Here is a 22,500-nt window from a genome sequence, read left to right on the forward strand (position 1 = left end):
ACGCATGTGTCACTTTACCCAAATACTGAATTACTTCTTATCGTAGAGAATACTTAACACTTTCTCGGTGGGCCCGAAAAACTTTTCTAAGTTTAAGACAATGTTAATTTTATTTCCGACATTCAGCTTGGAATTTAGTGCATGGTATGTTTTGTTTGCATTGCAATTCCATTATTCTTTAGTCCCTAATTTTCCTCAGGAATGGGGTAGAGCGAACATTTTACGCAAGAGCGCGTGTATATCACCACCCTCGAGGAAGGTGACACTCAGAGGGAAGAGACAAAATTTATAGACTTGCCTACAAGTCGAGCTCAATTTTTTTCTTTATGTTTTCTGGAACCGGAAATGAGAAGGGAAGGGCTTTGAGAAAGTCTAAGAGAAAATGAGGGACAAAAGATGTCACCTTCCTCGCAGGTGGTGATTTCACGCGCGCACGCGTAATTAGCTCAACTTTGCCACCCTATGGAAAATGAGGTATTAGGGACAACTTGTTAACACGAGGACGTAAACTAGGACCAGTGTATTGTTTTTCTTGAAAATAAGTTGGAAATGAGGCGGGGGGGGGGGGGGATTGTTTGCACGACTGTAAGAGCACTCGTCTACACGGGTTTAAGACCCAGCAGCGATTAGAGAAGACCCAGTTAGATTCTAAGGCGAGTGCGACAACGCGTACGAATTAAAGCTTTTTCGCATGATAACTCAAAATATAGACTCCCCAGAAAATTTCAATTTACAGTTTTTCACTAGAAACGTTAGCACTGTTACCTTTAGTGAAGGAGGTTACAGCCTCCCGATCGCAAAATGATAAAACTTCTAACATTTAATAGCATTTAGCCTGCATAGCAGGCGCTTGGAAGTAGTGGGCGCAAGAAAGAACCCACGCGCGAGATGGAGACACACTCGCTCTCGCGCGCCTGTTCTTTCTTGCGCTTACTACTTCCACACTCCCTCTGGCGCGCCCGTTCTTTCTTGCGCCCACTACTTCCAAGCGCCTGCTACACAGGCTAAATAGCATTTGATAACTTGTTTCCGCCACTTCGACATTCTCACTAAAACTCATCGCAGAGTGACGATGGCTATCACGTTTTCCCGCCAAAATGACGCTGGTTCACGCGCGAGCACTATTTCACTGAACAAAAACTCGTACTCGTTGTCGTACTCGTCTTAGAATCTAAAGGTCTATATTTAGTTTGTTGTTGGGTTCTCGTCTTTGATCCAAGAGGACTAAAAAGCCGCAAGACGCAGGAAACGAAACCGGTTAACCCGAGTCAAATCGTATTTTCTGAACCCCGTCGAATAAGTCGCGCGATATGGAAATGACCGAGCACCCAACTAGAGTAGCGAGACAGGAGAGGCGCTCGCCTATGTCGAGTGCCACTCCCCTAGTAACTTCGAGGAACGCGACACGTGATGAAACCGGTTATACCCTATTTCGTGCGCGCTTGGCCACATTTTCTCGCGCACGACTCACTGGACAGGGTAAGAAAAGGAGACACTGCACACTTCTCGTACCTCGCGTCCTGCTGCTTTTTAAACCTTATTTGAAACTTTGTGATTTCAACTTCAAATTCTTACCATCGTGTGTCATAAAACATATCTCTCGGTCATGGCTGTAACGCAGGTTAATATTACTTCAGTGTCAGAAGATAACTACTAGAGAATCCAAACGTGGTTGTATCGTCCTAGAACTAGAAACGAAATAATCGAATAACTACATGTATACCACTCAACTGAAGCCTCTCAGATTAACCATCCTGTCATGTATTTTATTTCTAGGTTATGGAAACATCACACCAGTGACATCAGCTGGACGTATTCTTTGCATCTTCTACGCTCTCTTCGGCATCCCGATAAACATTCTCTTTTTACAACTGGTTGGAGAATTAATGCTTACTGGGCAACAAATTCTCATTACAAGATTCGAAAAAGGCTGCCTAAAAATTGACGGCAAACCTAAGTTCTTAAACGAAAAATGCACTTTTCTAGGAGTCCTTTTGTTGCTGATTCTTTTGCTAGTAGGCGCAGGAATTCAAATGAGCATTCAAGAGTGGACATTTCTGGAAGGTTTTTATGCCTACTTTATCACGTTTACCACAGTTGGGTTTGGAGATCTGATTCCTGGTCATGAGTCCGGAAACAAAGCACATATGGCGTATCGTGTCATTTTGATCATCCTAGGTCTAGCTGCCATGTCCAACGTAATTAACTCTATCGTTAAGTGTGAAGATTCTGCAAAACTATTCAAAAAATTGAAAGAGCGCTTTAGAAGAACAAGAAGCGTCGAAGTCAGCGAACAGAACGAAGATGGTGGAGAGGAAATGATCGAAAAGGCCCCCAAAGTCTAGAAAGACGAAAATCTGTCTAACGTGTGTGTTTGTAGGTCAATAATATTGCTATTTTGTGTAAAAAGCCAGTTGGCTTTTGTGTGTCTCCCAGCTTCCCTCTGCAGTGTACCACCTCGCTTTTACGAGGCGTAAATGGTATCACGGGAAGGCGTCGCTTGGAGTGCACCGTTTGGACCTCTAACAGGAGCTGCCGTTGGTTTGCCGAAAAATTAGATATAAAAAACAACCAAAAAATTCCCCTAGCTTTGCTAATAACAGACAAAGGAGTACAAGATAGACGAAGGACTAAGATCTAGACGAGCTTGCCCTGCCAAGCCTCTTTTTAAATGAGGTGAAGAAAGGTTTTGCATTTGGCCCCCCTCACATCTGATTGAAAGTGAGAGTTTTTGGAATTCTGAAATGCCCTTCCTCGTCGTTGTTCCTCTCTAAAACGACGTATTATAGACCAGTGATGCAATGCTCTTTTCGTATGAATGCAAAGTGAGCCAGAAAAAAATTTTTATAATAGGAACTCCTGAAAAATGCTTTGATTTTGGACAATTCAGCAAAGGCAGACCAGTGACTGGTATCATCTTCGCGCACAGCAAACAGTCATGGCTCGTTAGTTTGCTTTTACTGAGCGAAGCTGCAAATTGAAGAACTGATCAGTCTTCTACGAGTTCCTGAGACGTTGTTAAGTTTCTTTGCTTCCAAATTTCCAAATTTCTATTCTTGACAATAAGAAACTGTCTTCAGTATGACAGACATTAGATTAGTGTTCCTGCTACTTTGTTTATGTGAAGTAAATAAGGGTTGTTGTTGAAAGCGGGTTTGACGCTCTTCTTAAGTCATCATTACATTCGAGTTTATTATTATTTTTATCAAAGCCTCACAAAGTGTTATACCTCCACCTTGAATATTTCGGACAAGAAAAAGCCCTATTTGTTGATTGAGTAACTAACATATTATTTTGAAAATATTCAAGCACATAATAACAGTGTTTTTCTCAGAAAATGTGAATCCAATAAAGCAGCGATAGACAAATGAGCTATTCCTTGTGAAGTACGACAGTAAAAAAAATGCACTTGAAATTTTACAATGAATATGTAATGCTGGTAAACACTTTTGGCACTCAGACAATTTGCATTCTATTTTCTGATCTGATAGCTGATATAACAAAAAACTTAATGATAATGTACAGACTGCCTTGCCCCTGGCGTTGACAATCTCTTTCAATTCATATTTAGCACGTTTTCTTTATAAATTTATATGCAAGTGAGGCAATATGTTAACCGACTATACAATGCAATATAATGGGCGCCCGAGGCATTGATAAATATTGACACCCTAGCTGAAGTTTCAATTTGCGGTATTTCTTGGTTGTCGTTCGCTCTGATAAGAAATTTAAATTTCTTAACCATTTAGAAATGATTTCCATGTTATTCTAGAACCTGTTCAAGTATGCTATTGATGTGGAGATAAACAAACTTCACAAGAAGTTGATTAATAAATATTTTTAATATATCCCCCGTGGAAAATGCACAATTCAAAAAATAAAGAGCAAAGTATGATTTGTTTCGTCGATGATAAGAAAAGAAAAAGAATCTAAATAGTAAAAAACCATGTATACCTATGTTTAATTATTTATTTATTCTTCGCTGTGTAACTATAACTCCAAGTGACAACTAACTTATTTTGTGATTTCAAGTTTTGCTGAAGTTGAAGACTCCAAATAAACACTGTCATGTCTTGTCCTCTCTTGCCTTGATTAATGAAAATACCGGTCGAATTCGTTTGATGTATTAATAACGTTTTTTTATTACTGGTTATAAGAACCTATGCAAAAACACTCGTCGCCATAACTTTTACACGCCTGGTTTTATTTTCCGGGGCTACAAAAATAGATATTTTTTTGCCATATTTGGTTCAACAACTGACAAAAATTCTAAATTTTAATTGCGATGGGAGATAAGACAAAGAGAATGTAACTTTGAAGATGAAAGAAGATTAATAAGAAAAGTGATAATTGGCTGAAAGGGAGTTGTGCCAATTAACTGAAACTCAGCAGCTGCTTTTTTGTTTATATTGTGCCAAAACCCATGCCAGCAATAAACGCAGACAAAAAATATCACATAAATTGTAACAGTGCATTTTCTTCTCAAAATTCCATTGACAGTCTCACGTGAACTGTAAAGATTCAAAATGTATTAAATATTTCCGATTGATTTCCATTTGCAATAAAAATGGGATGATTATTTTGTAGGAAAACATCCGGCAATTTTGCTGCCATTAAACTGTTCAAATGTGATCCTTTGGCCCTGATCGCGGCGAGGTATATAAGTATTTTATATCTACGGTGGCAATTATGTTGACATTGTCATAGCAACAGATTACCTGAGGCCTAGCAGTTGTGATCGCTCCATCCAAGAGGCAGACATCGCCATGGCGGGAAAAGCTTACAAACTTTTAGTCTTGTTTTTAACCTGGCTGATTTACATCACTGTTGGTGTGTTTATGTTCAAAGCTGTTGAAGGCGATAGTGGGAGTACCGAAAAGTCAAATGCAGGGCTTCGGCTTAAAAAACTGAAGGAAGATGTTACAAAGAATTACAATATGAGCGAGGATAAATTCGACGACCTTGTTTGGCAAATCCAGCAGGCAAACTCGTCAAGTGCTGGACCTGAATGGAACTATAAAAATACGCTGTCCTTCGTTCTTCAACTGCTAACAACAATTGGTAAGACTGCGAATCTAAGATATATCATATATATAGACTTTCTAGCTTGAAAAGGTCACCCACTCTTCTGTTAGATAATCCAGCTATAAAATTACATGTTACTTCCCCACAAGTATTTCTCATTTTAGAGAATACGGTTTTCTCAACCAATTCTTGGCGCTATATTGTTTTACTCAGTTAAGGGTATTTTAATATTTTAATATAGTCAGCTCAGCGGACAATGTTTACATGGTCATCTTGTGCATGGTACGTGTTGTTTGCCAATCATTTGAATGCCATATATACACAATTACTCCATTACAAACGCCCAAGTTATACGTAGGTCCGCGCGATATGGATTTGAGTGCAAAAACTAATAAAATAGACCAAGAGCAGCCTCTATTCTTGCTTAGCCCGTCAAGCGAAGTTCGCGCGAAAAGAAAATGAGCACGCGTGCAATAGGGACGCGAGCCCGGGGGGGGGTACTCCCGCGAATTTTGGATAGGGGTGTGCCGCGAAGGTCCGTGAACCCTAACCCTATTTAAGGACCAAGAAAGCGAAAACTGATACCCTTTTTAAGGTCCAAAGCCGAAAAATGACACCCTATTCAAGGAAAGAACAAAATTATTCATAGCATGAAAAGGAAAACTTTATTTCTTCTCTGTAACATTGGATGTATAGCATCAAGCATAAAATACTAGAATACTTAAACGGATACATCAAGTTTAAAAAAAACCGTTCGTTTAGGCGGGCATTTTCACACTGCAGTATTAGATAATACAATTAAGCTACCCTATCTAAGGACGACACCGGGACACAGAAACAAAAGGGTCAAAAAAGATAAGGTAGCGTCACTTTTAAGATACTAAACCTTAGTTTGTGATTGCAAGTTTGAATAATGACCATCAATCACGCCAACGCTTGGTTGTGGCTGTTACTTAGTTGTAAATAGTGTACAAATTCAGAATTATGACTACCCTGGGAATCCAAAAGACGCTTTACCCTAAGACGCCCCCTCACTTCACCCAGCGGCAGTGGGTACCGGCGATAAATTGCTGGGGGTACGAGGTTCTGGCATCTCATCCAGGCCAGAGGGGAGAAGAAACATTTGTGGTCGTTTCATGTTCCAGAAATAAAGCTCCGGCCTAATCAACCTCTTTCCCAGGGTTCTCTCCTACCCGTCCCTACGGAGCGAGAGAGAGTAGGGTAGGAGAGAGAACCTGGGAACGAGGTTGCGGCCTAATGAGATCAAGGCTGTAGAATAAGGGGTTACTGGACTCGATCGCCTTCCGGCCGGGCCATCAACTTAACCGTCCTGTGATTATTTTCCAGGTTATGGAAACATCACACCAGTGACATCAGCTGGACGTATTCTTTGCATCTTTTATGCTCTCTTCGGCATCCCGATAAACATTCTCTTTTTACAAGTGGTTGGAGAATTAATGCTTACTGGACAACAAATTCTCATCACAAGATTTGAAAAAGGCTGCCTAAAAATTGATGGCAAACCAAAGTTCTTAAACGAAAAATGCGCTTTTCTAGGTTTTCTGTTGTTGCTGGTTTTCTTGTTATTAGGCGCAGGAATCCAAACGAAAATCGACGAATGGACATTCCTGGAGGGTTTTTATGCCTACTTCATCACGTTTACGACTGTTGGGTTCGGTGATCTGATTCCTGGTCATTCAAGATCCAATTCAAGACACCAAGCACATATGGCGTATCGTGTCACTATGATTATTCTAGGTTTAGCTGCCATGTCCAACGTGATTAACTCAATCGTTAAGAGTCACGAATATGAGAAACTGTATACAAAACTGAGAGAGCGTTTTAGAAGAACGGGAAGCGTTGAGAATAGTGACCAGAACGACGATGGCGGAGAGGAAATGACCGACAAGGTCATCTAACTATAGAAAGACTAAGATCTGTGCAGTGGGGGCATTTAAATTGATCAACAGATTGTTTTGAAATAATCTACTTGTAAACAGCTTGTAAAGGGCTAGCCAAATAACGTGTGCCTGGCCTTCTTCCCCGCGTCCCGCCTTGTTTTTACACCACGGCCCGAATGCAAAGGATTCTTTGTACCCTTCTTTGCGGTGTGAGAATCACAATACAAATACGATTTCTAAGTTTACAACGAGGAATGTCAGTGGACTCACGAAAAAATAGTAAAAGGATCCAAACAATACCCTTAACCCCACAACGATAAGAAATACAAGTTATAGGGAGAAGTGAAAATAGACTGAGGTCGACTCTGGTCCACATGAGTTACAGTTTCCACGTGGGACGGTTTCTATCCTTTCCTCTCTGTTGTTCCTCTCTTAAGCGGGAACAAAAGCAGGCATGACAAAATTACACGGCTGAAATATTACTGAGTTAACTTAAAAAATTACAACAAACGACAGCTACAGTTCCCATTTTATCGCAATGAAAAAATATTTCCTAGTACTATTTATTACGTGAGCGCCCAAAGGAGCAGCAAGTAATATTTTGCCCTACTGACTGTACTGAGTGTAATCACCCAAAACAAGAGCCATTATGGCTCTTGCCCAAAATAATTGTTCAACTAACTTCAGCTTAAAGATATTTACTAAGTCAATCTAAGCCACACGCTTATAACTTCAGCAAATGGTTAAGTATAATGAATAGAGCGGTTTTCACTTGACTGTCGTAAGCAATTGAGAAATTGGTTTGGTTTTGGTTTTACTACGCCCTTTGGTTGGCTAGTGTATTTACTTTGGTTTTGGTTTTACGACAGTCAAGTGAAAACCGCTCTATAGAACTGTTACCACAACTATTATCAGACTGTCACACAGGTTACATCGGCAGGAAAATTATATATAAAAAAAATAACTAGACCCGACAGAAGCCTAACATTGAAAGGAAATGTCAACGTGGATTATACACTGTATATTTATACCCTTATCTTTGTTATACCTCCCAACAAGAGCCATAATTGTGGCTCTTGCTCCCAACTAAAGCGAGCGCCCTAACTCCCCTCCCTAACTAACTATGTCCCCGGGGAGTGTTAGACTCGCGCATGTTACCAAGAGCGCTTAACATTTGAACGGAAATTTCTGAGAAAATTTTCGTCAAATGGCACAAGTATTTTTTCGCACTTAAAACAGGAATGGAAAAACACTTAATTACTGACCGGCCTAACTGGAAACGGAAGTGACTGTTTCTCTTGGAGACAGTAAATGAAGCGTGAGGAACTCGTTGGCAGATATTACAAACCCCTTGATAAAAGACCCAGGAACACAGATTATAGCACGAAAATTAAATGGAGAAGAAAATATAGAGGTAGAGTCCAATTGCCATAATAATAAGCACATTAATGTTAAGGAAGGTTTCGGCGTAACGATTTCGCTCCAAGGATGTGAGCTGTTGAAGACGTTCATGTTGTTCATGGGCTGCTTTTTTGGCTTCTTCCGTTCCTGCCTCATAACCACAAAACCACGAATAGAAGCGTTTTATCTTCGAGTGTGGCTTGTGTTCTGAAACAAAAAGAGCTACAGTCAAGGAACATAAGTATTTGTCGCCTTCGAAAATGAGGGCGAAAGTTTTACACGCGATCTGTACATGCGCGGGAAAATTTGGAGCAGGCCGTCCTTGGCCAAAAATGAGTTAAAACAAACAAACACAGCACTACAAAACATTGGCTATACATCGCGAAGTTTTCGGCAAAATAAACGAATAACAGCTGTACGCGCGAATGCATCCTTCACTGAGCAATTTATTTAATGATACAGGTAGGATTAGGTCGACCCAGAAATCGATGGGGGATGGGGTGAGGAGAGAAAACAGTGAGATTTTTTCCTTTCTCTCGCCCTCTCTCTCTCTCTCTCTCCCCCCCGTCTCACCCCCTTCTCAATCGTTTTCTTTTTTGACCTCGCGCGAGTCCGTATAAAAACGAATCGAAAACGAATATCACATCAAAAAACCACCAGCTACACCACTGACTCAATTTACTTGCTGCTATAACTTACTGTGGTACACAGTATCCACAGCAGGTGTCTCTTCCGTAACAGCGTTCTCGTCCTTCTCCTCTTCTTTCTCCGCAGCAACGTCCTGCATCTCAATCTCATCACTGTCTTCTCTGATTTCTTGTTTCTCAATCTCCTCATCTCTAGCCTCTTCCATGACATCAGTGTCTGATGGTTTATCATGGCGAGTCCACCATGTCAAACGAGCCACCTGAATAGGACACGTTCAAAGCATGTTTGTATTGAAAAACCAAAGTAATAGGGAGCTGGCGACCGCAGCAAAAACGCCACTCGTAAAATTAATTCGCGCTGTTTAAAAATTATGATCGCTCTTATTCTATCCCGCTCAATATGTCAAATGTTGAGAAATTTTTCTGGAGATGAATTCAAAAGAACTGCGTTTGAGTTCAAAAAAGAGAAAGAAAGGCGTTTTCTTGACTTCGCGCCCTCCATAAAAAGTGAAACTAAGACGTTTATGGTCGTGCAGTTGCGGCCAAAAAATTGTACAAAAAAAGTGTGCTGCACGTGCAAAGTTGTTGATGCCCATTCTCATTGCCATCACCGTCATCTTTGGTGAAGCTTCCTAGTAACACCGACCAATCACAACACAGGCAATAACTCGATGAACCAACCAGCAGGCAGAAGGTGCCAAGCGCGGGAGAAACGCACGCGTGGAAACTGCGACTGGGTTTGGTTCCGTTCTGATTGGCTGAAAAAGTGGCGCGAGATCTTTGAGCCAATCATAAAGCATGACACCGAAGCATTTCTGCGACAATTTTCGTTGAAATACTTTTGTCCAGAAACTAACGCCGCTCAAGCTGCTTCACAAAGTTAAGTCATAAAATAAACAACAGACTCACTGCATGGAATTCGAAAACAAGTCAACTCTTTTCCCGGGTAAATGTCTTATCTACTCACATTAGCTTCCGGCATTGGTTCTGTAAAATAACTGATGACAACAATGGTGATGATGGTAAGCCAAAAGAGAATCAAGGCAAAGTACATGTAGTGAACCTTGGCTATGATGGATGGACGAGTATCCTCGTCGCCACAACGAGGTGGTTGATAAGTAAAGTCCAGGATCATGCGTATAGCACCCACAATGAAGCCCAAGATCATACCCCAGAATGCACCCTGTAGCATGGAATGACAACACAGAATTTTAGTTTAAGAGGCTATGTCACGCTACTTGCTATCTTTTTATGTCACGCTAATCGCTATCTTTTTATGTCCCGCTACTTGTTATCTTTTTATGTCACGCTACTCGCTATCTTTTTATGTCCCGCTACTTGTTATCTTTTTATGTCACGCCACTCGCTATCTTTTTATGTCACGCTACTTGCTATCTTTTTATGTCACGCTGCTTGCTATCTTTTTAAAAAGCTAAAGCGTGTCTTCATCTTATCAATGGAATTCTAAAAATAATGATTCAGTTATGTTGTTTGAGGCTTTAAAACTGTTTCCTGTTGTCTGTCACAACGGGGTGGCAAGGATGGACATGGGTTGAAACTTGAAAAAGTTGGGCCATCCTTCAAATTTTAATGATATGCCGGCAAAAAATGGCCAAAAAATATGGTTAGTGCTCCCTGATGAAATTTGTTCGATATTTCCTTCACAACCCTACAGGAGCATTATATGTATGGGTTAAGATACAAAGAAATGACTCGAGCATAAAATTGACCAATTTTGGCTCTCCGGTACATTACGTTGCACGGACCTAAAAAGAGTGTCAGTTGCTGCCAATAAAATGCCTGCTTGGCATCATTCGGTACAAACCTTTTCTGTAGCTTTGGTCCAAAGGATTGAAAGCAGATATAGAGCTGCGATTGGCGGCGAGAAATATGCACTGACAGCTTGTATGTAGATGAAAAGTTGGCCTCCCTGTACATTCTGCACCACTGGGATCCACAGGATACCTATTCCGGTCATGATCGCTACCATTATCCTGCAAAACACGGCAAAACACTTGAAAATATTCCTGACTTCCTTTTAAAACTACGCTTACGCTTACGGAATTTTGTGTGCAACGAAAATATAATTCCCTGACGTTTCACTACTTTGACAATATCAAAGATTTTCCCTGACTTTTCACTGACCATGAAAAATTTTTTTTCCCTTGATTTTCCCCTGACCGTGGCAAACCTGCATCAACTAGCGAGTCCTAAGAGTGATCAACATCAAATTTCTTCCAACAATGTCAATACAGCATTAAGGGGAAAGGTTATCAATGAGAATAAATAAAGTGATGATTTGCTCTTCTATCAAATTCTCTCATGTGATTCTTTACGGCAAAGAATGGAGAGTAGTGTGGAGAATTTGTATCTGGATATTGGGAGAGTTAAGCTCTGGAGACAGGTGAAATACAAACATGTACCTTCCCACAATCATGAGTTCTCTGACCGAGGCATTTTTACGAAATCTGCCATAAACATCAATGGTAAACAAAGTACTGGCACTGTTGAAGATTGACGTCAAATCACTCATTAAAGCTGCCATCATAACCGCCATCATCAAACCTCTCAGCCCTGGATAAGAAAAACATATACATTAAATATCACACAATAACAGACCTAAAGTAACATGCAAGTACAGTCGAACCTCTCCATAAAGGCCACCCAGGGGACAGAAGAAAGTGGCCGTTGTTGACAGGTGGCCGTTATAAGGGGGGGGGGGGGGGGGGGCTTTTTTAAGAGGGGTACAGCATGTTTATTGTGCTAAGTTCATTCTTACTGTATCCCATAACGGTAATCCAATCATAAACAATATAACAGAGACAAAATACACACAAAAAACTTGAACCAAATTTTAACGTGACAGAACGAGCAAGGTTCGCAACATTCGCTATATTAAAGTGTCGTAAGCATTTTATGCTTGCTGCATGCACCTTTTAGGGGTTTGTGGATTGGTACGCCATACGTATCAAATGTCATGACCATTCTTGACTTTTTCATCAAGTCGCTGAAAAAACTGGCCTTGTCGAGAGATTATTTTGGCAGTTGGGGACACGCTTTTGTGGCCGTTGCCGTTGTAGAGAGGTTTATATAAGGGTCAATGTATGGACTGTCCGCCGGGACAAAATAAAGTGACCGTTGTGAGAGGCGGCCGTCAGTCAATAGTGTTCGACTGTAATTCTTTTGTATCCAACAGTCACACAGAGGTATTGTAAGATGTCACCTCAAGAAGACGCAAAATAGTTTTAGGCTACGCTCACACGGCGTCTGACGAATTTTCAACCGGATGAAAAAGTTAACTGGGCGGCAAAACACGGAACCGTTCAATATTCTTGCTCAGTTCACACAGATGAACCAGGTTGGATTTAAGCTTTTGTCAGTGGTTTTACTTTTCGTCCATGCACAGAACACTACACCCATCTTGATTTTGACGTTCAAAATTTTTGAACGGCAAGATGTCTAAATTTTCAAACAGTTTGTCTGGTACCTTGAACAACAACTTTGTACGTGAGGCGCACTTTGTAGGACTACGACGTGAAACGATTAGTATTGTAAACGACAACGAATTTCTCAAGTTTTTTAAAAACCTGCATATTTTTCTTCGGAGTGCAACTCCAGGAGAGTTTGCCTACATTAGAAAAAGTGAGCGGGATACGATGAACGTGTTGAAGTTTTTAAAGAATGCGAAGCCACTTTTTAAGTTTCGCCACTGTGTTATTTTAAACTCCCTATTATGTTAAATACTGTGGGACTGGGCCTGTGGCCTTTCTTATTTCTTCAAGTAGACTTGAATGTCTAACTATTTGGAGATGTGACATAAAGTCAGCACAATTTCCTCAATTATCACGATCGGCAGAGGATGCTGGGAAATTGCCCACCGACCCCTCCTCCATTAAGTCACTGTTAACTACCCACAACCCCCTCCCCTACCCCACTGTTAACTGTTCACCGATGTCCCCTTATTTCTTAAAACCTTGAAAGTAATGGTTCAGCAGGATTCAAACCTGCATGAGCCTACAGTTTTCAAGTCTGTTACCCGACTAATTGAGCTAACCATTCAGAGTCTTTGTTCTTACACTATTAACACTAAATGCAAGACCTGTTCAAGTTTTTTTTGTAATATTAAGGTTGTATTTAAACATGGTTGTCACAGCGAGAAGTTGCTGAGATTCCATGACTTTTCTTGACAATTGATAAATTTCCTTGACCAAATGAGTGTAACAATTTCACAAATTAGTCCTGATAATGCACTCAACCCTCCCCTCCCCTCCACCCATTTATTTATGCTTTCAGCTTTGACCAAATGAGTGTAACAATTTCACAAATTAGTCCTGATAATGCACTCAACCCTCCCCTCCCCTCCACCCATTTATTTATGCTTTCAGCAGGTCAAGTGCACTGTACATGAATTGAGGATTGATTTTCTTATAAACCCAACATCACCTTGTTGTTCAATTTTATGAACAATAATTCTACCAATACAACACGATTCATGTCCGTAGAATTTTAAATGTTAGAAAATAGTAATCGCAGAGGAAAAAGAATGAATATGTATAGTTGTATTTTTTACGATCCCATTTGTCTCCTTACATTTATTATTTGCAAAATGTTATTTACACCATGGAATGTTCTGTTTACCAGTAACAATTAAGGGCGATAATGTAGTGAATATCTGAACGACCGGGCAGTGGAGGCATTTTGTGGTTTCAGTCATGACTAAGGTAGCCACAAGTATGCACAACAGTAAACTATACAGAGGGGGTGGTATTTCTCACCTGTTGGCATCAGTTTTAGAACAAGCTCTGGATATGCAATGTTGGTACAACCAACTTCACTGCCACAAATTTCCATACATTTCTCTGGGACACTGCAAGCAACTCGGTCTGTCACCAAGGAAAGACAAAAATCATAACTAGAGTCTTCTATGGTGCTTTGTGACTAGAGGGTTACTACCTTATTTTTAGGTGAGAGGGGCATACATATCATACTTGTAATAACAATGGTAAGGGAGTGCAAAGATCAAAATCCTTTTGCTCCAATGTAGTGCTTTGCGTAAATTTCATGTGATAGAAGGTCAAAAGAAGCGGGATCAGATAATAAAAAAAATAGAACGTCTAAACACACGTGATCAGATGTAGCATTCTATGCATTCTCTTTTGGTAGAAGTCCAAATGAATGCTGGCTAAAAACATGCCACAAATAAAAAATAGCAACCTGGAGAGAAGGATTACCGACACAAAAAGCTTAACTTCAGGGAGCACTACATTACAGGTAGGAGTCATTGTGGCAAAAGTCTGTATGCACTCTGTATCATTATCCTGTTCAGTGTTCTCTAATGGGATTGGAGATGTGGCCTTTCACAAAGAAAGGAAAAACAAAACTATTATATTGAGATAGACAGAGATGTCATTCTCTACAGATAAATAATCTGGGATTTTTTGTTTGTTTTTTAAATCCAACAATTCCCATCCCATCATAAACTACCCCTAAAACCTGACAATGACAGCCCAACTCAAGTAAATTGGGCTATTTTCCTTTCTAGTTAATAACCACACCTCCAAAGTCACCACCTAGAACATCCTTCCCATACTTCAGTAATATTGTGGGGATTCCCCTGCCCTTTGCCTACTTCCATCTTACTTTAGGGATTTCCCTGTCAGTTCCCCACATTTATCGGGGTGGCAAAGGGATTCTCGTGTCCCTTGCCCACTTCCATCATACTATGAGGATTCCCTAACCTTTTCCCAATTCCATCACACAATGGGGATTCCCCTAACCTTTGCCTAGTATACATTGTATTGCTATAATTGCATTCTGGGGAATTCTCTGTCCAGTTCCAACTTTCATCCTTTCATATAAGAATTCCCTTGGCCTTTTCCCACTTCTATTGATCACAAGGAGTCCCTCATCTATAATCTCTTGGAATGTTATCTTCTCCGCTGCCTCTTCACTGCCTCACCTGGTGACAAAACTCGGCTGATCATCCCTGGCATCACCAAAGTAAAAAGTGGTAGGACTTTAATGTAACCAGCTAACAGACAGCCTCCCTGAGCATGAGACAAACTCTTGGCAGCAAGAGCTCTCTGAACAATAACCTAGGGTCAAGTAACAGACATATTATAGCAAGCACTTCTCCAGGCTGAATGGTCCATTCTGATCGGATGCTTTACAGGCAGGATTTTACAGAATGAGGGAAGTGGAGTCTTAACCTGGAAAAAACCTCAGGGGGGGGGGGGTAGAAATGTTTTCCGGAATGACACCATGGTATTAAAACCTTGATTTTTACCTACAAATGTAGCACCAGCCAAATCCTTTCAGCACCAATAAAGTAATAAAATTGTAAAAGAATAATATGGTATTTTGGGAAATATCATTAAATAATACAAGGCAAAAATATAAATTTGAGTTCATATAAAGTATTTGACTGAATGGTACAAAACTGACCTGATCAGCACACCAGTACCAAATTGAAGCAATTGTTTGACCAAAAATGAACCCTGCCCAGGGCATGTCAGAGTTGATAGGATCACGTAGCATCACAAATGAGTCTTCTCTAGGCCGACCACAGCTGCTGTTCGAGTACAGAGTATCATTTGACACTGCCACCATGTATTTGTCTTTCAGTCCTTCATAACCACCAACTTCAGAAAATCCTGTCACGGCAAAAACAATCAGAGCAGTACTCTTTGTACTGGTTCATTCCCTTGGGATGATCCAGATTAGGATCTGATCACTCTGATCATGGCACATCAAATTAATGAACCCATGGCCAGCAATGAATTCTTTCTCAGGGTAGATTCATTGGTTATCCTATGACATGCTATGATCCAAGGCATCTTGGATCACTGATCCCAGTTTGAATCATCCCAATGGAACGCACACTACATTTTCAATGCAGCATTAGAAAAAAGGTGTAGCAACATTAAAACAAACACTACAGTCGACTCTCTCTTAATGGACACCTCTATAAGATGGAAACCTCTGTAAAATGGACACCTAGAGTTAGTCTCTGCCTTTCTTTACTCCCTATATTTGACTTTCTATAAGATGGACATCTCTCTTTGATGGACAGCTAGTGCCGGTCCCAAAGGTGTCTGTCTTAGAGAGAGTTGACTGTATTACTACAGGGCTTGCAATAATTTTTCAATCCACAGGCAAAGCTTTGTGAGTATGGTTTCATATTACTACTGAAGTAGTTATAACTTCTCTGCTTAGTTTGGTATTACCGTAGGGGTGGAAGGCCTCTTGAAAAAGTAGGTTTCTTTTCAATAGTTGCACATCTTTTCAGACAAAAAAGCTGATAAAGCAGCTCATGAAACCTTAACTCAATTGATGCACCCACCCAGAAGAACACAGACACTGATCAGTATAATTGCAAAGTCTTAATTTTCACCATATCAATGTATCACTTCTCAACACAAAAATTTTCAAGAGCATTTACCTTTCTTTTCTGCTGTAACAAGCTAGTAAACACTAGTGGAAGTTATTTAGTGCATGGCTGATTTTAAAGGGGTATGCAAAAAATTAATGCTAATTAATGCTACGATTTCTGTTTCATTTTATTGCAAAACAAAAAGAAACAAAACCATCACCAATTCCCATAACTGTCAGTGATCCTACAACCATCAGAAAAGTACAAAGTGTGTCCGTGTAAATAACTGCTGTTAATCCACCTGAAAAGAGAAATATAACACACGGTGGGTGGCTCCTCCTAAAATGTTCTACAATTGGTATAGGATTTAATGGAGCCGAAACCAATTGTGGAATTGCACGCATTTTAGGCATCCTACTGAAGAACAGTTGGGACACGTAGATATATTTTTTAGCAACTACTATAATTTGCAGTCTGTCTACTTTGAATTGGTGTTGACAGTGTTTTTCAAGCCATTTATTCAAAAATAGCCATCAGCATGCTGCCACCCCAAAGTAAAATTTGAATGTTTGATGTATGAATATGATTCCATAATGCAAGTTATCCATTGATATCAATGATCATTGGTCCAATTTAATTGGTACTTCGAATGTGGAGGTGATAATGATAAGGTGTTGACATGAGGGAGGGACTTATATTAATAAAGCTCTTTTTCCCAAAGATGGCTACATACGTTCTTTATTTTTCTTTCTTGTGCTCCACGCTCATTGTTGCGCTTTGCGTTCGCTCTCACACGCTCGCCGATTATCAAAAAGAAAAATAAAGCAATGTCTGTGTACAGGCTAGTGTATGGCATGCCCCCTCATAATTTTATCCCATCAGAAGTCAGTATTCTTGCAACAACATGATTTGTCACAGGACAAGTTTGAACATATATGGATTTTCAACTTGTTCTGCAGTTGCACGTTTTTGTTGCTGTTTTAATAATGTAGCTTTAACTAAAGACATACCACGTGTTAAGGTTCTGGAGGAAACACTTGAAACAAACCAACCATTATTTTCCACAAACCATAGAACGAAAATTTAACTCACCAGTTATTGTACAGAGGCAGGTCATTCCAAGCATCAACAAAATGGCCAGGTACAAGTTCCATCCAAGAGCCAATCGAATAAATAATGCCCCAGAAAATAAATTGACCTGACGTAAGATACACAAGAGCTTTAGTTTTAGTCAAACCAACGCAATTAAGACAATTAAGAGATAATCTTTGCTTCAGTTTTTATCCTCAGTTTTACAGTCAACTCTGCCCAACACGGACGCCTCTGGGGTGGGCACCTAAAAGTGTCCATCTTAGAGAGATGTCTGTCTTAAAGAGAATCACATAAAGGGAGTAAAGAAGGCAGGAACCAACTCAAGGTATCCATTTTACAGAGTTCTGTCTTATGGAGGTGTCCATTCAGAGGCAGTCGACTGTATTAATTTTGGTACTGTGGAATGCCAACTTACAGATATTTTAGTGAAGATGTACAGCAAAAGGGAAACAACAGACAACCACATTCTCAGCCTCTTGCCACCATAGCGACGAGAAATGTACTCTGGTAACGTGCAAATCTATGAAAAGAAAAGGAAAAAAATTATTGCTATACAATTTTGAGAATTAACAGACAGATTCAAGTCAGCACCATCAGAAACTTGATTCTCAGCTAAAGGCTTGTTTTCACTATCAACAGAGTCAGTTCATAATTCATATTAAGTTATGATCTAGTGAAAATAAACAGCTGGATTTAGAGGTAACTGGAGTGGCAAGAATCAGAGCTTTTCATTTTCTATTGTCTCTGTAGCTTACAATCTAATGAAAACCACTGACATTGCCTGATTTGGAAGCACAAGCAAAGGAATAAACCAACATCACAATGTTTTCCACAAATTGTGATAGGTAACTTGAAATTAGTACAGTTCTTCTGCTTCTGCTTCTACTTGTGAAGGATCCATCAAGCTAACTTCTTACTAGATTTTTAACAGAATTAGAATGCTGTGTTCCTCAATAGATCATTGTTATGCCAACCCACCCCACCCTACTCAGTTTTAAACCTCAGACACTACTAAGGTTATTATTACATTCATGTGGCTTAATTTTGTAGCTGACAACTAAGCTCAGCAAGTCCATACTCACCCCTCCAGCTATATAGACAGGCAAAAAAACCCAGCCAAGCAACTGAAGAAGGATAATTGCCTGCAAAGTTTAAAAAAATTAAAGAATGGTTTCTCATTAAAGAAAACCCTGCCTTTGAATTCCTTACTATTGATTGCTTTATTTTTGAAAAGTCACTTTGTCTACATGTTCTTGTGGAGAACTTTTATTTCTGCTTTTGATCATTGGTGTAAAAATGATTAAGAAATGAAGTAGACCATCAATTTTTACTGCTCAGGCTGCAGAGGGCAATGTACCACAATTTTATGACAGCCATTATAATGATAATATAATAAAGGAACGCTCTCATTTTTCGGTCCTTTAAATATCACATGCTTAGTTAGTGCTGCTCAAAGCAAGGAGTAGGACCAAGTGAAGGAAGGAGATTGCCAGACAAGAGATGCAACTGCATTTTAACTAAATTTTTAATGCAACTTTTCTTCTTTTGCTGGAGGACATGAAAATTAATATTGTTATTGGGCATTTCTCTCAACTTCTTCGCTTAAAATAAACTCACTGTCTTTGATCTTGTTCATCCTAGTTTAAGGCAGTGAGTAGAATTGTCAATCTTGACATCAAATTACTGAACTTTAAAATATCTGATAAAGATGAAATAAACATTAGTGACACAGACTACTCGGGAGAAATATTATTATTTTGATATCTCCCAGCAGGAGTTCAATGTCAGTGACAATGCCTATAATGACTTGACCATCGTTCCTTCTGCTCTACCACTGAGGCGCAGCTTTAAAGTTAGATATTTACCAGTCTAAAATCCACCTAGGCAATTCAACCATCTACTTTTTTACAATAACTGCACTATTTCTCACCCACTCAGGATTTGTGACAAGTGTCTAGCCCCCTGCAGATAACTTTATTTCACTGCCATATACTAATTCACAAGACTGAAGGTAGAATTAAGGGCAAGCTAACGGTCAAAATATATTTAGACAAAGACTCAGAGAAGAATTATATTCTATTTCATTATTAGATTAACAGTGATACAGGCTATTGTAGTTACTTGGAAAAAAATGTTATGGAGTTGTTCAACTCAGTGGTAGAGAGGTGGAAATGGCGGAGTATGGACTCCTGTTTAAAAACTGGAAGATTTTCATGAGCAGCCTATGTCACTTCAATAATTTATGGTACCAGTATGTTTTGAGAGAAAATATGTTGTTTTACTTTTAGGATTAAGATAACTTACTGTGTAAGGATCTAAAAATGTCCATAAACAAATTACAAAAATCCTTAATATATAAGGAAATTGCAAGGCCACAGCTTACACACAAAGTATGGTAAGCCTATGATACATGATAATAAAATTTTACAGAGTTTTATTTACGTTTATCAACACTCACATTGAATTCAAATGCTCCAACACCAATTCCTGCAGCAGCTCCTGAGCCTGCCAGACCAATAAAATGCTCACTGCCAATATTACTGGCAAAAAGGGAAGCACCAACCTGTGAAAATAACCTACCTCTTATAAAGAATAATAATAATCTTATCCTTTTCAACAAAGTTGCTTAAAATCCTTAATAATGATTCAGTACATGGATTTAAAACTACTGAAAAAAATTAATATTGATGACTACAAAAATTTTATTTAAACAAGTTTATAACTTGGTGGTTGCAAACATCTGGCTATTAAGAAGTCAGCTTTCTTTATTATCGCTTCAGGCATTGTTTTCATTGCAGCTTCCCAGCAAAGAACTGAGATCTGCTTAAACTCGGCCTTTTTAATCATCATACTTCGACTATAGCCAGAGATAAGAAATTACCGCTAAAAAATAATACACTTCTTGAGGCTCAATCTGTGTCTTGTTTCTAATTAAGAAACCATTATCTTAAGACATCTGCAGTCACTGACCAGTCAGCTATTTTTATTAAAGAAGCATCTCACTACTTACCGGAAGAAATGTCATAAATCTGCCTGCCAAGAAATAACCACTGACAGTTCCGCGATTTGACTTGAACATGGCCTGTAAAAGGAAAAGTCCAGACTGCTGTGTCACTTTTAAACCCAAAAACTATCCCAAATTTTTCTTTCTGCGCATGCCTGAACTTCGCAAAATAATATTTTACATCTGGATCAGAAGGCGACAAAGTACGACCTGGAAATGGCTTTCCAGTAAGTTTTAGATCTACCTATATATATAGCACTCAAGTGACCACAAAACCGCTTGATTCACTTGAAAAAGCATTTTTCGGCAAAAATTGCAGGGGTGAATGGGTTAAAGGTAAATGAACAATCTAGGTATAATAGTCAGTTCCATTTTTTTATTCCTAGTTATTGAGGGAAACTCAGAAATATGCAATTTTTGAGCCTGCAATATAAATCGGAAAGCACACTCTAGCTGTGAAAATTGACACCTTGGACATCAATTTTCTGAAAGCTCAGCTCTCACTTAACAGATCTAGACCTGTGTAATTTTTATTTGCAAAATTCTTTATAATTTGACAAATAAATTTTTCCAAGGGAAGGGTTTATAGCAGATCTAATACCTAAAATTTATAAAAATGAATCTATGATAGATAAAACCAATAAAAAGGAAAAATGCTAATAAAAAAAACATAAATAAAATGACAATAAAATAATTATATATTTTATAAAAACCATGCAAAAGCTAATCTAAAACAATGTCTCCTCCAGTGATTCAATTTCAAGGACGTGCACAGGAAGGCTGTCCCACAAATTGATCTAGGGAGAGCAGCATAAAATGATCTAGCTAGCACCTAAAGTTGCCAGCGTGCACCACTTACATGTAGGACATTCTAAAACAACAGTGTAATTTGATATTAATGAATATGTACAGGAGTAGAACAGGACCTAATGCTAACTAAATTGCTAATGTAGCTGGGACACATATCACAAGGCAGTCACATTTTTTTTGCATGATCCTGCCCGTTGGGATTAGGTTGGACGTCACAAATATCTACATCGAGTAAGCAAGGCCGTAAATAACAGTTGGTCCTATTGGAAAGTTGTCTGCCCAATTCGAGGTTTTGACTGGTGAAAAATTAGTCTGACCAGGTACTTCTGATCCAAATTTAACCTTGATTATTCTTTACTGACACTTGTGGCAAAACATTGTTCTGTTACATTGGCTCAACGTACACATCTAATTGAACTGTTCAAATTATTAAATTTGCATTTAACCTTAAATGCTTTTTGCTTGTTTGAAAATGTCGTAGCAATGGAATTTGTAAACATGATGGTTTGGGTGCTCTGGTTTCTGTGTAGCACATTTTTCAAAGACATTAAATTATTAAAACTCCAAATTTATGCCCTACTATCACACAAAACCCCACTCAGGTTACAAAATTATTTTATTTTATTTTGTTTCTTTGACCAGACCGATCAAGGGGAATAAAATCAGCCAGTTTAACAATAACAAATTATTGGTTTAATATTTTACTAATATGAAAAACTAATATTTGAGGCCATAAAAATATTTTTTTTGTGAGAGATTTTTTATTATAATCTTTGCTATATTAATGTGGCTAAATATAATTTAGGCAAAGTTAAACTCGAGCGAGTTGGCCAGCGGTCTTCTCCCACTTCAGTATGTGACCTACGGGGCGGCCCGCGGGGAATTGCAGGGCTCCTTGTGTGCCCTTTTGCTAGTGTTGCTTTGCATTGTAGCTTTGCTTGCTGATCGTAGCGGATCATTTTTTAGCCTTCTTGCGAATCATTGCGGATTCTTGCTGATCGTAGCGGATCAATGTTTGCCTTCTTGCGAATCATTGCGGATTCCTGCCGTCTTCGCCGTTGCTTACTGATTGAGCGGATCAATTGTGGCCTACTTGCTAATCATTGCGGACTCTTGCTGATCGTAGCGGATCAATGTTTGCCTACTTGCGAATCATTGCGGATTCTTGCCGTCTTCGCCGTTACACACCGTTTTTACTCGCAGCTGTCTCTACGTAACACAAACAACAGCCTTGCGGTCGGTTTTTGC

At 39.3% G+C, this 22,500-nt stretch overlaps 2 protein-coding genes across 2 annotated transcripts in view; one reads left to right on the top strand and one right to left on the bottom strand.

Annotated features, from left to right (window-relative positions):
* The first annotated feature begins 1,715 nt into the window (after positions 1-1,715).
* LOC140932462 (uncharacterized) lies at positions 1,716-7,038 on the top strand. Its single transcript, XM_073382071.1, has 4 exons — positions 1,716-2,339; positions 2,891-2,945; positions 4,708-5,061; positions 6,349-7,038. Exons 1-4 carry the CDS (start codon positions 1,716-1,718, stop codon positions 6,942-6,944), a joined length of 1,629 nt encoding a protein of 542 aa, XP_073238172.1. The 3' UTR covers positions 6,945-7,038.
* Positions 7,039-7,775: 737 nt separating this feature from the next.
* The window catches only part of LOC140931380 (sodium/glucose cotransporter 4-like), a 16,772-nt gene continuing 2,047 nt past the window's right edge, over positions 7,776-22,500 (bottom strand). Inside the window, exons 2-15 of the mRNA XM_073381186.1 lie at positions 20,449-20,520; positions 19,897-20,001; positions 18,521-18,580; positions 17,854-17,958; positions 17,439-17,544; positions 16,567-16,647; positions 15,419-15,627; positions 14,934-15,069; positions 13,750-13,857; positions 11,398-11,548; positions 10,800-10,968; positions 9,942-10,157; positions 9,027-9,234; positions 7,776-8,534 (exon numbers count right to left, since the gene is read on the bottom strand). Of these exons, the coding sequence (XP_073237287.1) occupies positions 8,317-8,534; positions 9,027-9,234; positions 9,942-10,157; positions 10,800-10,968; positions 11,398-11,548; positions 13,750-13,857; positions 14,934-15,069; positions 15,419-15,627; positions 16,567-16,647; positions 17,439-17,544; positions 17,854-17,958; positions 18,521-18,580; positions 19,897-20,001; positions 20,449-20,520 (1,944 nt within the window). The 3' untranslated portion in view covers positions 7,776-8,316. The remainder of the gene's footprint in view (positions 8,535-9,026; positions 9,235-9,941; positions 10,158-10,799; positions 10,969-11,397; positions 11,549-13,749; positions 13,858-14,933; positions 15,070-15,418; positions 15,628-16,566; positions 16,648-17,438; positions 17,545-17,853; positions 17,959-18,520; positions 18,581-19,896; positions 20,002-20,448; positions 20,521-22,500) is intronic.

The sequence above is a fragment of the Porites lutea genome, chromosome 3 (genome assembly GCF_958299795.1).
Source record: "Porites lutea chromosome 3, jaPorLute2.1, whole genome shotgun sequence".
Taxonomy (NCBI): Eukaryota; Metazoa; Cnidaria; class Anthozoa; order Scleractinia; family Poritidae; genus Porites; species Porites lutea.